Source organism: Larimichthys crocea, chromosome XII (assembly GCF_000972845.2).
Source record: "Larimichthys crocea isolate SSNF chromosome XII, L_crocea_2.0, whole genome shotgun sequence".
Lineage (NCBI taxonomy): Eukaryota > Metazoa > Chordata > Actinopteri > Sciaenidae > Larimichthys > Larimichthys crocea.
In genome coordinates, this window is record NC_040022.1 from 3,197,673 (window position 1) to 3,213,826 (window position 16,154).

At 45.1% G+C, this 16,154-nt stretch overlaps 2 protein-coding genes across 6 annotated transcripts in view; both read right to left on the minus strand.

Moving 5' to 3' along the window:
- Positions 1–1,547: 1,547 nt before the first annotated feature.
- On the minus strand, positions 1,548–9,265 carry ciao2a (cytosolic iron-sulfur assembly component 2A). Of its 2 annotated transcripts, XM_027284805.1 has the most exons (5): positions 9,009–9,249; positions 7,155–7,319; positions 5,554–5,603; positions 4,075–4,120; positions 1,548–1,952 (listed from the first exon to the last, which is right to left on the minus strand). In XM_027284805.1, the coding sequence occupies exons 1-5, from the start codon at positions 9,127–9,129 to the stop codon at positions 1,852–1,854; spliced, it is 483 nt and encodes a 160-aa protein (XP_027140606.1). In that variant the 5' UTR covers positions 9,130–9,249; the 3' UTR covers positions 1,548–1,851. The 2 variants fall into 2 exon arrangements, with proteins under 2 accessions (XP_027140606.1, XP_027140607.1); XM_027284806.1 differs by lacking the exon at positions 4,075–4,120 and having other exon boundaries at positions 9,009–9,265.
- Positions 9,266–9,607: 342 nt separating this feature from the next.
- Positions 9,608–16,154, minus strand: part of LOC104937921 (oncostatin-M-specific receptor subunit beta) — a 10,625-nt gene continuing 4,078 nt past the window's right edge. For 2 of the 4 annotated variants that reach the window (XM_027284795.1, XM_019258088.2), the window contains 13 exons: positions 14,917–15,046; positions 14,581–14,780; positions 14,348–14,490; positions 14,085–14,262; positions 13,718–13,794; positions 13,338–13,563; positions 13,142–13,258; positions 12,795–12,893; positions 12,245–12,400; positions 11,990–12,148; positions 11,833–11,902; positions 10,511–10,586; positions 9,608–10,038 (listed from right to left, as the gene is read on the minus strand). In XM_027284795.1, coding sequence (XP_027140596.1) covers positions 9,742–10,038; positions 10,511–10,586; positions 11,833–11,902; positions 11,990–12,148; positions 12,245–12,400; positions 12,795–12,893; positions 13,142–13,258; positions 13,338–13,563; positions 13,718–13,794; positions 14,085–14,262; positions 14,348–14,490; positions 14,581–14,780; positions 14,917–15,046 — 1,928 coding nt within the window. In that variant the 3' untranslated portion in view covers positions 9,608–9,741. Of the gene's footprint in view, positions 10,039–10,510; positions 10,587–11,832; positions 11,903–11,989; positions 12,149–12,244; positions 12,401–12,794; positions 12,894–13,141; positions 13,259–13,337; positions 13,564–13,717; positions 13,795–14,084; positions 14,263–14,347; positions 14,491–14,580; positions 14,781–14,916; positions 16,147–16,154 lie in introns of those variants that run through there. The other 2 variants (XM_027284796.1, XM_010754237.3) reach the window with 2 other exon arrangements.

Here is a 16,154-nt window from a genome sequence, read left to right on the forward strand (position 1 = left end):
TGTTTCTATCCTGATCCAACGTTGTCCAAAAACTAGAGTCCACAACTTTGCTACCAGCCAATCATCATCCAGGTCTCCAGCAGCCAATCATCATCCAGGTCCCCAGCAGCAGCTGATCTCACTGCCTAGTCCAGCAGCAGTCAGCCCAGCTCGGCGTCTGTCTTTCAGCCTTTTATTTCACCAAGCTCTCACCAACCACTAAAAGTCAGTCCCACATTTACTCTTGTCCGGCGGCTTCTTGCTCGCTCACTGTGTCTCCGAGACGTCCCCGCAGACTGTCTAAAACCTGGACGCAGTCTCCGTGACTCACAGACTGTCTAAACCTGGACGTAGTCTTAAGGTGGTTGTTGCTCTGCCTCGGCTCTCCTCTGTGATCAAAGCCTGAGTGCAAACAGCAGCCGACACTAAAGCCCAACAACACCGGCACATCCAGCAGTTCAGGGTGGCGCCGAGCGAGTATCTGTGAGTGCTGTGGTGAATTATGGACCCGCCTGACAGGAAAGCCTTTGATTACAGAGGAAGGAGAGGACGTGATCTGCATTCAGTGTCAAAACAAAACTGTTTTCTGCGTTTGAATAAATCCTGTGACGCCTTCGCTTTCATACGACTCGACGTCGCTTCCACCTCTGAAAATGAGACAATTCAAAACAAAACCACCCGAAGCTGCAACAACACAGAACACACGATGAAGATGATGAGTGTCAAATACAACCTGAAATTATTCAGCTCTTTGATAACTTCAGGGTGAACGTCGACTGTTTCTACACAAGCCCAGAATGGACAGACAGAACACACGGCTGGTCTTAACACGTCACGGAGACTACATCCAGGTTTTAGACAGTCAGCGGGGATGTCACGGAGACTACGTCCAGGTTTTAGACAGTCTGCGGGGACGTCACGGAGACTAAGACTTAAAAAACATAATGAGTGTTTTAGTGAGTCCTTGGTCAGGTTTGTTTGTGTGAGAATATCTGCTGCTCTCAAACAGCCAGTGAACAGTCTGCAGGGATCACACACACACACACACACACACACACACACACACACACACACTCTGTAACATGATGTTTCAGAATCATTTCTTCTTTTCTCTTCCATTCAGACCAACAGCGCCCCCAAAAGGTGAGGAGGAGAACAACAGAGCAGCTGAGATTCATGTTCAAATCATCCGAGAGCAAGAAGGTAACGAGTACGGTAATGACCTTTAATCACAGAGACACACAGACGTCCCCACAGACTGTCTAAAACCTGGACGTAGTCTCTGTGACGTCCCCGCAGACTGTCTAAAACCTGGACGTAGTCTCCGTAGACTGTAATCAGTCAGGTGGACTGGATCATTTGTGGGTTTGGACTTCCCTCAGGACTTGCAGACTTCCTGGGAACGTGTCGGCACATTCCGGTGAATGATTCCTGGTCATCAGTAGTCATCAGTCATAGTGACATCATCAGACCTGATGATGTCACTATGACATCAGTGTGTTTGTGTTGACGTGTACTTAAAGACGGCTGAAGCGTGGTTCTGTCAGTAAGACAGGATTCAAAGCAGCTTCTCATTGATGAAACTTTAATGCATGATTCTTTGATTTATTTTGAAAATAATCACCTCTAATTATTTTACAGACGAGCACATTTACAAAAGAACAGACGTCAGACGTCGCGGCGACAGCGGCTCGCTTCGTGTTTCAGTTCAGAGCGCGACGCCGTCCAGCAGGGAATGATCAGGAAGTCCTCCGAGCTCAGATTCTGTCTTCAGGACCTGACTGTGGCACTGAACACACACACACACACACACACACACACACACACACACACACACACACACACACACAGGTGTAGGTGAAGCGTGCTCCGTCAGTCGTCCGGTTCGGTCACGCACTGCTCCACGATCTCTCTCAGGTTTGGGTTTTCCATGGCGGCCGCCACTCGCTCTTTATCGTTGATCTGTTTATTAACTGGAGACACAAACAACAGCAATTAACAATGAGACGCAAACTACACACCAACTACGCACCAACTACACACCAACTACACACCGACTGCACACCAACTACACACCAACTACACACCAACTACACACCAACTGCGCACCAACTACACACCAACTACACAACCAACTACACACCATCTACACACCGACTACACACCAACTACACACCATCTACACACCAACTACGCACCAACTACACACCATCTACACACCGACTGCACACCAACTACACACCAACTGCGCACCATCTGCGCACCAACTACGCACCAACTGCGCACCAACTACACACCAACTACACAACCAACTACACACCATCTACACACCAACTACGCACCAACTACACACCATCTGCGCACCAACTACACACCAACTGCGCACCAACTACACACCAACTACACAACCAACTACACACCATCTACACACCAACTACGCACCAACTACACACCATCTACACACCGACTGCACACCAACTACGCACCAACTGCACATCAACTACGCACCATCTGCACACCAACTACGCACCAACTACGCACCAACTACACACCAACTACGCACCATCTGCACACCAACTACGCACCAACTACGCACCAACTACGCACCAACTACACACCATCTGCACACCAACTACGCACCATCTGCGCACCAACTGCGCACCAACTGCGCACCAACTACACACCATCTGCGCACCAACTACGCACCAACTACGCACCAACTGCGCACCAACTGCGCACCAACTGCGCACCAACTACGCACCATCTGCGCACCATCTGCGCACCAACTACGCACCAACTGCGCACCAACTGCGCACCAACTACGCACCAACTACGCACCAACTGCACACACACACTGACTCCCACAGTGTGTGTGTGTCGTACGCCTGTTTATCGAACTTCCTGTCAGGTGGCGTCAGCTTCCTTTGTTCCTGTTTGTTACTGGTCTGAGATCTGAGATCAGTTGTCAACGTTTCGTCACCCACACACCTCCACCTGAACTCCAACCCCCCTTTGTCGTTTCAAATAAAGACGGCATGGAGTCGACGGGGACGTCATGTTGAGTTCGTCCTGTTGGATGCTGGTGTCCGTATGTTTTCTTGTTTTCTCGTCTAGGTTGGCGTGTGCCGGGAAGGAAGACCGTCGCCGTCCTCCTGCAGGATCTGGACTTTGGACGAGTTTCTGTGGCCGACTGACGAGACAAAAACCTGGACTGGACTTTGACTGACTGACTGATGTTTATCGGTGTTGATGTATCTCTATGATGTTATTGGTTGGGACGAGTTTGTTTTTTGCTCTTTAACCTGAACTGTGCACGATACAACGAACGAACAAACTGACGTTATAGTTTACAGTGTTTAACGTCAGTCTACATGAAGAGAAGCACCGTCAGGTTCCTGATGAGGGCCGACTGCCGTTAATACTCAGAGAAGTTAGATGAGGTCAGTGCTGCTTTTACAGACAGTCACTTTCAGTTTTCAGCAAAAAATAAAATGATTTAACATTTAACAACTAAACAAATGTCAAGTTCAATAGACGGCGAGCAGAGAATCTGCGACGCTCGGCGCTGTAAGAAAATAGTTCCTGAATCATCTCAAAGTTTCGAACTCTGCAGAAAAGTTTGTTTGTTACACGAGGAACTTCAGGACAGTCGATGCATCGTCTGAGTTCATCGTCCTGAAAGTTCAAAATTAGCAGAAATCTGCCTTAAACATTGTCGTGGATCTGATAGCGGTGCTACATGATTCATATCAGGAGGATTCATTAATTAAACTTGACCCTCTCTCCTAAAGCTGTGAGGACGTCCTGGACATGTTGAAGATGTTCAGACTGAAGGACCTTCACGGTCTGTGCGTCTGTATGTTTTTACTGCCTGTTGATCGGATCAACGCTGCATCATTTCATTTTTATCTCCAGTCACAAAGTTCATGAACTTCATTTGGTTCTTAGATTGCATCAGTTTGTTTTTCGCCTCGCTCAGCCTCCGTTACTAATGCTGACCATGTTTGTGCAGCTGCTGTGCACAACACAACATCCAGCAGAAGATCGCCTCAGTGGGAGGCTGTTTAATCTACAGGAAGAAATAAAGACACTCACTGTCCTCCTCGGTCGAATGAGTTCCTTCTGAAATGTAAATTTCCAACTGCGAAGAGAAAAAAACAACTGCTGTTAAAAGGAGACAATGATTTTCTGTTAATTAAATTTCTTCAAGAAAATCTGAATAAATAAATAAAACAAAGTGTTTTAAAATGTTTCACTCAAAGTTCAAGAACAACAAAGACAATTCATCTAAAACTTTTAGACAGTCTGCGGGGACATCACGGAGACTACGTCCAGGCTTTAGACAGTCTGCGGGGACGTCACGGAGACTACGTCCAGGCTTTAGACAGTCTGCGGGGACGTCACGGAGACTACGTCCAGGTTTTAGACAGTGTGGGGACGTCACGGAGACTACGTCCAGGTTTTAGACAGTCTGAGGCTGAAGTCGTCGTTTCATGCATCATTAACTAACCAGGAGCTTGAATCAGTCTGGACTGAGTTCCAGATGTTCAGCGGCTCCCTGATAGGAAACACTCCTCTCCAAGAGGCCACTCATCTCGTCTGCAGAGATGAAAACACACCTGCCTCGACGCTGCTGTTGGTTTGATGACCATCCTCTCTGCGCGGCCCCTCGACCTCTAAAACCAGGCTGTGAATAAACAGCTAATTAACCGCGTTGAGAGCCGAGCTCTTTGAATCGTTGATGACCGACCACTGTTTCCTCTGAGGACCGAGCCCCACGAGTCTCCGCAACGCCTCCACCTTATGTTGTTTCTGTAGGAACGACTGTCTTAAAGTTTGAACTGATGTTGTACTGAGGTAAGACGATGTACAATAATCTGAATTATCGATGTTGTCAGCAGTGGTATCAGACTGAAGGACGCTCATCGAGAGAAACGAGGACGCCGTTTCTGGAAACAGTTGCTGCTGTTGAAAGTTTTCATGACACTGTATTAGCCTTCAACAACAAGTACCCACATGAACGCATGAAGTCTTTCAAGGTCCGCCTGGATCCACAATTTATGACAAAGTATGGACACTGAGGACAACGGAAGACGGTAAATAGACTCTATTTAACTACCGGATAAATTCATGGTAAGACAAGAAGAGCTCTAAGTAAAGAGACGCTTCAAGGTCGGTCAGTCCAGAGCATGAACAAACACATGAACGGACATCAGGCCAGATGAAATCTGGACTTTGGTGTGATGAGTCCAAATCTGAGATTTTGTCTTTGTGAGACGCAGAGAAGGTGGACGGACGGTTTCTACATGTGTGGTTCCCACCCTGAAGCATGGAGGAGGAGGTGTGATGGACATGCCACCCGACTGGTTTGATTTTCAACAGGACAAGAACCCCAAACACACCTCCAGACTCCAGGAGGTGTCCGAGACGGAGAGTGATGGAGTGATGACCTCCTCGATCACATGACCTAAACCCAGCTGAGATGTTGTGGGATGAGTTGGACCGCACCGTGCTCACTCAGCATGTATGGTAGCTGTTCCAGGTGACGACTTCATGAAGCTTTGTTGGACTCACCTTGTGTTTAAATGGCAAACATCGCTGCAGCTTCACTTGTAAGCAGAGACCTGCAGAGACATAAAACATCAGCATGAGACAGAGATTCAGATCACAGCAAACGTCTCAGCAGATCAGAGACGTCGGTGACGGACTGATGTCGGTCTGCTGGGAGATCGTGACTGTTCTGCAGAGAACAGAGAGAAACGAGCAGAGAGGAGGAAAGTAATTAACACGAATCTGCAATCAACGCGTGGGAAGATGAACGCCGCCGTGTCATGAACGCTTCAGACTTTTAATGAGTCGGTTGATGTCAGTCTGTGAGGACGTCACGGAGACTACGTCCAGGTTTTAGACAGTCTGTGAGGACGTCACGGAGACTACGTCCAGGTTTTAGACAGTCTGCGGGGACGTCACAGAGACTCCGTCCAGGTTTTAGACAGTCTGCGGTCACAGAGACTCCGTCCAGGTTTTGTCCTGCTCCTGTGGTCGTATCATTTCTGTCCCGTCAGTCTGGCTCACACTAACAGACTCAGATGTGGGTCGGTCCGCTGGCAGCTGTGTTAAAAGCGTCTGCCAGCAGCAGTCCTCCTCAGACTGTCAGGAAATCATCTGCTGGACTAAAAGCTCGCCTGAGGCACGCGGTCGGAGTCGAGAGAGGCCGAGGTCACTTCAGGAGAGCGGCCAATTCAATCTCAACTCGTCATCGTATTAAGAAAAACGTCCTGAGGGGAAATCTGTCACTTCATTCAGATTCAGGATGAACGCTGCACGCTAATACTGAATAATAAGTGAGACACTGCAGCTTCATGAGTACGTGCTCTACAGAGAGCTGGACGACAGCATCAGTGTCACTTTTGGAGCCAGCCTCAAGAGGACGTCAGAGGAACTGCAGGTTTTGGCTTCACATACACCAACTGTCATGGAGCTGCTCCGCCTCAACTCTCTGTGATTTACAGAGTTTATGATGGACAGTGAAGTAAACTGCTGACAGCTGTAGCTGCTGTTAGCTCATGTTAGCTCAGTCTGTTAGCTGCTGTTAGCTCATGTTAGCTGCTGTTAGCTCAGTATGTTATCCACTGTTAGCTAATGTTAGATGAGTTTAGCTAATGTAAACAGAGCTGCTGTTGTGCCAGAACAGGAGCCGGTCGAATGGGGCTCAGCAGCCTCAAGAGTAAATGTGGGACTGACTTTTAGTGGTTGGTGAGAGCTTGGTGAAATAAAAGGCTGAAAGACAGACGCCGAGCTGGGCTGACAGCTGCTGTTGGTGATAAATAGTTTATGGAACAAACAGAAAAAATGAAACAAACTGAACATGAAGCTGCTCATTCGTCGTCTGGGAAACGATGTCGGTTAGACGTCTGGGTAATACACTGTGATTTTAAATGACAGTAATTAAAGCTTTTAAAGCGAGGGGCGAGATAATAACGAGTATTAATCAGACACAGCGAATGAAACAGAGTCCACTTCACTGTCCGTGATCTTCTTGATCACACCGATTGATTGATAACCAGCAGTAATGAGGTCAAAGGTCAAACTGAACTTTGAGCAGTGTGTGTGCAGCAGAGCACGGCGGCCGGTCATGTCATGAGAAGACGTTCGACAATGAATCGGCGACTCACCGATCAGCGTAGCCAGAGAGCAGTGAGGCACGGTGGGAGAGAACTTGATAATGATGAGGTACTCGTCCTCGCCGAGCTCCTGGACCTCCACACATTTCTCCGTCACCACGTCCAGCTCCTCCAGGGTGTTGGGCTTCTCCGGGTCCCGGATCGATCGGATCACATCTGATATGGAGGAAACAAACGAGATGTGTCGTCGTTCATTGAACCGTGAAAGCATCACCATCACTCCCGTCTTCACACCGACTTCACCTCAGGATTCATTTGAAGGTTCTGCCGTGTGACGTCTGCATGTTTGATTGGTTTATTTTGTTTACATCGCTCCTGTGGAACACTGTGACACTAAATAAACTTTATTACTATTATTACAACCCTACAAACACACCAAACTCCATTCAATAAATCATTGATTTAACTTCAAGTTAACCACAGAGATACTTTATAAAACTAAATGCTATAGTATCGTGATACTTTGTCTGGTATAGTATCGTAATATTTTGTCTGGTATAGTATCGGGATACTTAGTCTGGTATAGTATCGGGATCCTTGTCTGGTATAGTATCGTAATATTTTGTCTGGTATAGTATCGGGATACTTAGTCTGGTATAGTATCGGGATACTTAGTCTGGTACAGTATCGTGATACTTAGTCTGGTATAGTATCGTGATACTTTGTCTGGTATAGTATCGTGATACTTTGTCTGGTATAGTACAGTGATATTTTGTCTGGTATAGTACCGTGATACTTAGTCAGGTATAGTATCGTGATACTTAGTCTGGTATAGTACCGTGATACTTAGTCTGTTATAGTATCGTAATATTTTGTCTATTATAGTATTGTAATATTTTGTCTGCTATAGTATCGTAATATTTTGTCTGGTATAGTATCAGGATACTTAGTCTGGTATAGTATCGTAATATTTTGTCTGCTATAGTATCGTAATATTTTGTCTGGTATAGTATCGGGATAATTAGTCTGGTATAGTATCGTGACAGTTAGTCAGGTATAGTATCGTGACACTTAGTCTGGTATAGGATCACGATAATTAGTCTGGTATAGTATCGCGACACTTTGTCTGGTATAGTATCGTGATACTTAGTCTGGTATAGTATCGCGACACTTAGTCTGGTATAGTATCGTGATACTTAGTCAGGTATAGTACCGTGATACTTAGTCAGGTATAGTATCGTGATACTTAGTCTGGTATAGTATCGTGATACTTAGTCTGGTATAGTATCGTGATACTTTGTCTGGTATAGTATCGTGATACTTTGTCTGGTATAGTACCGTGATACTTAGTCTGGTATAGTATCGCGATACTTAGTCTGGTATAGTACCGTGATACTTTGTCTGGTATAGTACCATGATACTTTGTCTGGTATAGTATCAGGGTACTTAGTCTGGTATAATATCGTGACACTTAGTCTGGTATAGTATCACGGTACTTAGTCTGGTATAATAACGTGATACTTAGTCTGGTAAAGTATCGTGATACTTAGTCTGGTATAGTATCGTGACACTTAGTCTGGTATAGTATCACGATACTTAGTCTGGTATAGTATCGTGACACTTAGTCTGGTATAGTATCGTGATACTTAGTCTGGTATAATATCGTGGTAACTCCTTCTGGTATCGTGACAACACTAGGTACTGTCGCTTTAAATTCACGTTCGATGGCGGCAAACTGTCAGAACTACAAAAACTTCATAAAACTACATCACGTGATAGAACGCTGATAAACAGTTGTGGCGCCAACAGATAACGGTCACCAACGGTCACCAACGGTCACTCAGAGCGGCAGCAGTCACGGTACCGGTCACGTTAACGGCAGCCCCCCCCCCTCCTCCTCCATACCGTAGACTTCTAGCGCTTTCTCCTCCATCTTCTTCGTCCTCAGGACATTTCTGTCCGCCAGTCCAGAAAACTGCAACACCTTCGTGACCGTTAACGACACCAGGCTCGACACTACGTCCATGTTCTAGGAGCCGCCATAGTAACGACGACGAGCACCGAGTGACTGCGACAGGAAGACGGCGCCGTCAGCTCGACGTCAGCAGATCTCCAACCGCACGTCAGCACGCAGAGAGCGACGTGCGCCCCATCACACTGTGTACAGATCAGCGGGGCCCCAGGCAGCCAATCAGCGGGCCGTGTGTGTTGGTTTAGGGGAAAGCAATCGATGAACGATCACCTCTGTGGTGTCGTTATTACAAACCGCCTTGTTTTTGTTAATGAAATATTATCAGATGTTTTTGGTGTTATAATGATTTATATCATGTGTAAATATAATTTAAAATTAGTTTTAAAGCATAAATTCCTCAGAGCTGCATTTAAAGCAACATTATGCAAGTCTAGTACCATAAAATATTATTTTAACAAAACAAAGTTGTCGACTCGCTGGTTTTAATGTAATCAGAACAAATACAGTTTATTAAGTGAGTGAAAGAAAAACATGGATTTAAGATGTTTAATACAGAACAAAACATTTGAAATCAAATTATGTACAATGTGCAGTTCTAAGATCAAAATGTCAGGAGATCTCTCAGCTAAAGGAACTGTAACTTCCTGGAGTCTCCACCGGTTGCCTTTACGTCGCGTCCGTCTTCACATCGAAGACCAAACCGTTCCTGTAGATCAGCATGGCGATCTCATTCTCCAGCTGTTCCACATCTGTCATGTCTCCTCCTCTGGAGCTCCTCTGTGTCTCATCTGTCGAGCCTCCTGACATCCGTGAACCTTCCCTGTCGTTCTCCTCATCCTCCTCCTCCTCTTCATCATCGCCGTGGACCCCGGCCTCCTCTGACTCCTCGGGGAGAGAGCTGACCTCTGGATGTAGCCGGTGCAGCGTCACTTCATGAATCTCCTCCTCTCTCTCCAGCATCTCCTGTTGAAGGTCACGTTAGCAGAGTAAGATGAAAGTTTATAATATAGAGACAGCTGAAGAGTGACAGGAATGTGGAAACTGAGCCTTTGTACGTGGGGCGGCTGCTCTACCCAATGAGCTAATCGACACCCAAAGATGAAAGATATTAAACTTTGTCACAGAGAACAAACAAAATGTAAAAAATGGCTGCTGTAGCTGCTGTTAGCCTTTTACAGGACCGGCCGTTACCTTGCTAAGACTCATTTCTTCTTGGTTAGTAGTTAGATCACCATCCTGTCTCCAAAACCAGACAGCAGGTTTCTTTATGGACTTGATAAAGTTACTGTTAACTGGTTAGCTCAGCTCCGCGACTTGGTTCCGGACTGCCTATCAAAGAAAACCACCTCGGTACGGTAGTCCCTCTCGTCCCCATCCTCGCCCTCGGATGCAGGCGTAACAGGTTCAGATTTCTCCGGTAACTAACATCTCTTACCTGACTCTCCGGTTGATAGGAGGTGTGATCTGGAATAACAGGCGTCGGCACAGGAGGGAAGATCTTGTTTTTGGTTCTAAGTATTAGAAGAGAGGAGAAACTGTTAAAAGATACTCAACAATACTAACTTAAACATACTTCTTTGGAGTGTTTATGATGGAATGTTCTATTATTGATGTGAGAACATCAGGTCTACATCTAGAGTTTTAGGTTGTAGGTTTGATATCAGGAGAAGAACAATGGGAGGAGACACCAGTCTGGAACATCATCTAACAGCGATTTTGCGGCTAATGTTTCGTTGCTTCAGATGCAGCCAATGAAAATCCAGATAACGAATATTCGGGACCAAGAATTCCTCTGCATTCATAACTTGATACATAAGAAAGACGGCAAATCTCTGTAGAGAAATCACTTTCTTTGGTCATCAGACAGAATCAGACGGCATTGCTCTTAATGTACATACACAGATACATAAATACAACTAAAAACAAAGAACTTGTCAGGTAAACAGAACATTAAACTATGTACAATAAACAATAATGTTTGTAGACTAAAGTATGCTAAGATAAATCTAATTTATGTACATGAGGAAGGTGGATATGACAGAATATACAGTATGCTGTGTTAATGGTCTCCACTATCATTGCTATGTAGACGATGTCCAGCTTTATGTCACCAAACCCATCAACCTCTGCCACTCTCTCCAACTGCCTCACCGACATCAAGTCCTGGATGCAGACAAACTTCCTCAAACCGACCTGTGACCAATCAGATCTGATCATCATTGGCCCCAAAACCACTGATAGTTTCTGCCTCACCGTCGACAACTCCACCCTGTCTTCATGCCCTCACAGTCGCAACCTCGGAGTCATCTTTGACAATAACCTCTCCTTTGAAAATCACATGAACCCAATCACCAGATCCACCCTCCGTCACTCACACCTTCGTCACCTCCAGAATCGACGACTGCAACAGTATCCTCTACGGGACACCATCCAAGACTTTAAATAAACTCCAGGACATCCAAAACTCTGCTGCACGTCTGTCCTCCAGAACCTCCACCTCCGCATTCAGTTCAAAATCCTCCTCCTCACACACAAAGCCCTCCCTAACCCTAACCAGGCCCTTCCTACCTCCTCCTACCTCTTCTTCTCTGTAGCTGCCCGCCTCCCTCTGGAACTCTCTCCACCAAACACATCTGTGACTGTACTGACCTTCCAACATTCAAACTGAATTTGAACTGTGAGAACACACATCGCACAGTAGTGTTAAAGATAGTCAGTGTCATCAGTGTTGCTGTGAATCAAGTCGGGGTCACCTACCTCTTCAAGATGCAGGTGCACGGTATCAGGAATAAAGAGAGCAAAATCAGCAAGCTGAGGCTCCACGGCACTGATTTGAGAGGAGAAACTTTGTGAGCACTCAACGTGGGTAAAAATAAAAGCCACTTCAACAAGTTTGATTCTGTAAATGTGGTACCATTCACATGTTTCTCTGGCACCGTGTTGATTGTTACGGTGGCTTTAGGTCCTTCGCCTACTCGCGTCACTCCGGTCAGGCTGATGTTGTACTTTGCTCCGGGTGTCAAGTTTTCCAGACAGTGTTTTGTCAGCGAGGCTGATACGTTCTGGCACTTTGCTGAAATGAGATGTGGAGAAACGTACGGGATGTCGTCATTTCATTTTACACTGCAAGTTCTCAACAGAAATATTAGTTCAACAAGTGACTTCACACCTTTGGGCTCATCTTGTGGACTGATCTTCACACTGCAGAGGCTGTAGTGTGTCAGGAACCCTCGCTGGTCCACAGAGGGAATCGCTCTCCAAGACAGGTGAACAGAACTTTGAGTTTCATTGAAAGGAGCGAAGTCCTGAGGTTCTCTGAGTGGAACTGAAAGAGAAGACAGACTAAATACTGTCTACTGCCAATGAACGTCTGTTGTTCCCCCCTTGGTGGAACGTCTAAACCCCCTGAAGACCTCCAGCTCTTCAGAGAGGACCTCCTCTACAACACTACCAACAACTGGATATGACACATCTGTCCCGTCTACAACTGGACCTTGATTCTATGTGAGTAGAACTTACTGCTGCACTAACACATCCTTGTCACACTGTACCTTGATTGTTTCCCTATTTTGTAAGTCGCCTTGGATAAAAGCGTCAGATAACTCGAACTACAAATGGAAACCAGACTGTTCTGATACCAAAATCTTGGTGCCTCGCCTACAGAGTCTGAATTCATTCAAGAGTCTTAATGTGTTTAAATCCAGTTTAAAGACACTTACCACCTTCCTTTTGATAATAGAGACACATTTTATCTGTCCGTGGTCTACCACCATCACAACTGTGTTCAAAGTAAAGGTAGCGTACGTAGTCTTTCATGGCTGGAATAGAGACAGAAACTGATTTATACGTCAACTCATGGTTGGACCCAAGACTTTGGAACCTTGGGTGCTGTAAATTTTGGGCATGAACAAACAGTCGTAATTCAAATACGCCAATCAATATCTACAGAATTCTACTTCCTGTTTCATGGAGACTTTAAAATTAAACATGGTGTGAGAACAACCTAATGATTAGCATTTCCCTCTTTAGAAGTTTGGTGGTGAAATGCAGTTTTAATACAACTTACTCATTTTTTTTTTCGTCCTTGCTGTTATAGTGATCACATTTTCTCCATCTTGAAGCTCGTACAACTCAAGGCAAGTTTTCTTGTTTAATCTGCTCTCCAGTAACGTTTTGCCACAAGCTGCCAGGAGACAACAGAAATAAGAGTCTTTAAGGTCTACCTAAAGATGAATACACATGATACAGTACGCGACACACACCTTTTAAATCTGCAGCAGGTACAGCCGGGACTCGTATGACTGCTGGAGGAGAAAGGCTTGCTGTGTTTCTGGCGATAACGGAGATGTTGACAGCAGAGTACAAGACATAAGAAGTGTGTTTGGTTGATTTGATGATGTGGGTCTTTTTCACCCAAGGACATCCACCAGAATACTCGTGCTTCAGGACATAAGTCACTCCTGTGACTGCTTCTGCGTGTGGCATCGGCTGGAAAGCAAAAAGACAACACGCTTCATAAAGACACAGCACGGAGACTACGTCCAGGTTTTAGACAGTCTGCGGGGACGTCACAGAGACTACGTCCAGGTTTTAGACAGGCTGTAGTGAATGTTGTGGTGTCGTTTCTTCTTCACCGGCTTACCTTCCATGTTAGCGTCACCTCTCGAGTCCCATTTTCGACTCTTGTTGTCGCAGTGACTTCAGGTTTTTGTTCCAGCTCTGCAGTAAGAACACAGAATATTAGTTAACCTAGTTTAACATCCAGCAGCTTCCACAGATGCTTTTTTCTCAGTGCCGGTGATCCCTCGATTCCCTAGATTAAGTAGTTAAAATGGTCGACCACTGAGGGTCTTTACTCGGCTACTCACAGTACAATGCATTTTGCCATAAGTGACAGTTTGAATGCACTTATGGATTCAGTGTGGAAGTTCACAAACTGAGACACAGCACAAGTCTTAAATATAGATCTGTGTCACAAGTTAGTACAACATGAAAATCCATGACTTCACCTGCAGGAACGATCATAACTGGAGACCAGTCACTCCACAGTGGGTTTGGAGCCTGATTGGACCGTTGTCTGATTTGAACCCGGTAAACTGTAAGTTTGGACAGATCCACATCAATAACCTGGTCTGTCAAGACGTGAGATAGAGCTGTTGAAGTCTCACTGGTGGTATTTGTTATTCTCTGCAACAAAAATATGAACAGTATGTCAAACATGTTAACTAATGTAAAAAAGATTCATTAAAGTTGGTAACAGAATTGTCCTCACACTCTCCCATGATTCTTTGGGGTGTTCATCTCGTCTGAACCGGACCTCGGCCAGAGCTGATTCATTCTCTGCTGCTCTCCATCGTAAGCGGAGGTTGTTTCTTAACCAGGACATGGAAATATTTTGTGGTGCTTCGTACTTGACTGTTGAGCAAAGGCAAGAATACATTGTGTATGTTTTTTCTTTTGCATGGATATTAAATAAACTTTTAACTTCTTGCTTTGAGAGATTACCCGTCTCTCTGAGTACGGCAGAGCTCCTGGTTGACGTGCAGCTGGAGTTTTCTACATGAGCTTCCACCCAGATTTGAACCAAACGATCTTTGATGAGCTCCACGGGATCGAACTCAGCCCTGGTCTCCGTGCACCTCCTGCTTGTTACAAATCTGATCTGGCTGCTAATGTTCGTGTTGTTGAGCTTGCTTGATGTTTGGCTGTTTAAAGATTAAAAAACAGTTACAAACAGGAAGCCTGGCTTTGGTCCAAAAGGTATCAGCACGTCTAAAGTTCACTTGTGATATCTCTTTATATTTAATGTAGATTTCGTCACATTAGAGGGACAATACTTACTCAAAGTAGAGGTCAAACGTCACATGACCTTCAGTCTTATTCATGCTCCATTCACACACGTATAAAGACTCACTAGTAATTCTTATGAAGCTGTAGCACAGAGGACTGGAAGGAGGCTCGCATGCCGATGCTTGAAAGAAACAAAATATTTTTAATTCTTTTCCTTGAGCATTCTTGAGCAACTGATATTCAGCACTTTTCAGTGTCACAGTCATCTATGTCTGGACTGATTACTGAGCACAACTTTAGAACTTTATTCAAACTGGATCAGATTTTATACACAATATATTTGCTACAGATCGCGTTAGCCTAACTACTTGCTAAAGTAGCTAACCACTAATTAACTGCTGCTAACAGAACCGGGCTCAACAGCCGGACTGGACCGGGTTCAAGCAAGGACATTATGATGGAAAGATTGCTAAGTAGCAGCAGAGGCAAAGCTAATGTTTTGGGAAAAAGCGTAGCTAACTGAAAATATAAGCTAATGTTTTAGGTTTCCTACTTTTGAGATATAGCTAATGTAGCTAACTGCTAACATTAGCTATTTTAGTCTGCTTGGATGTAAAGCTAACATTAGCTAAGTAAAGCTAACATATGCTATGAACACCACTGGTTTCAGAGGTTGTGTTTGGCCCTAGCGCTAGCTGTAAGCATAGCGGTTTTGCTACTATGTTTCCGGACTTTATCATGGAAAGATTGCTAAGTATCAGTAGAGGTGAAGCTAGTATAAGAAAGCTAATGCAGCTAACACTGAGGATCCAGTTGGGTTGCAACAGCTAACACAAGTTAACATTATGGACCTTGCTAGTTTTGGGCAAAGGCTAACACAGCTAACTGGAAATGTCAGTTAACGTTGTAGATTTAGTTAGTTTTGAGATATAGCTGATGTAGCTTTTAGTCTGCTTGGATGTAAAGCTAACATTAGCTAATGTCATGAACTTAATCACATTAGTTTTTCCCTCCATGTTAGCTCACTGCTAACATTAGCTACCATTACTTGATGTAAACACTGATCAGTAGTGAAGTGCTAACTGTGGTTAGCTGGGGTTAGCTGTGTAGCTAACGGAACTGACTCAGTCCGGAATGCCAGGAGCCAAACCCGGCAAGAAAACACCTGATAGACTGCTGTGCTCACTGTTAGACTGGACACTGCCGGTTCAGAGGTTCTGTTCCTGTGTTCACTGTTAGACTGGACACTGCCGGTTCAGAGGTTCTGTCGCTGTGTTCACTGTTAGACG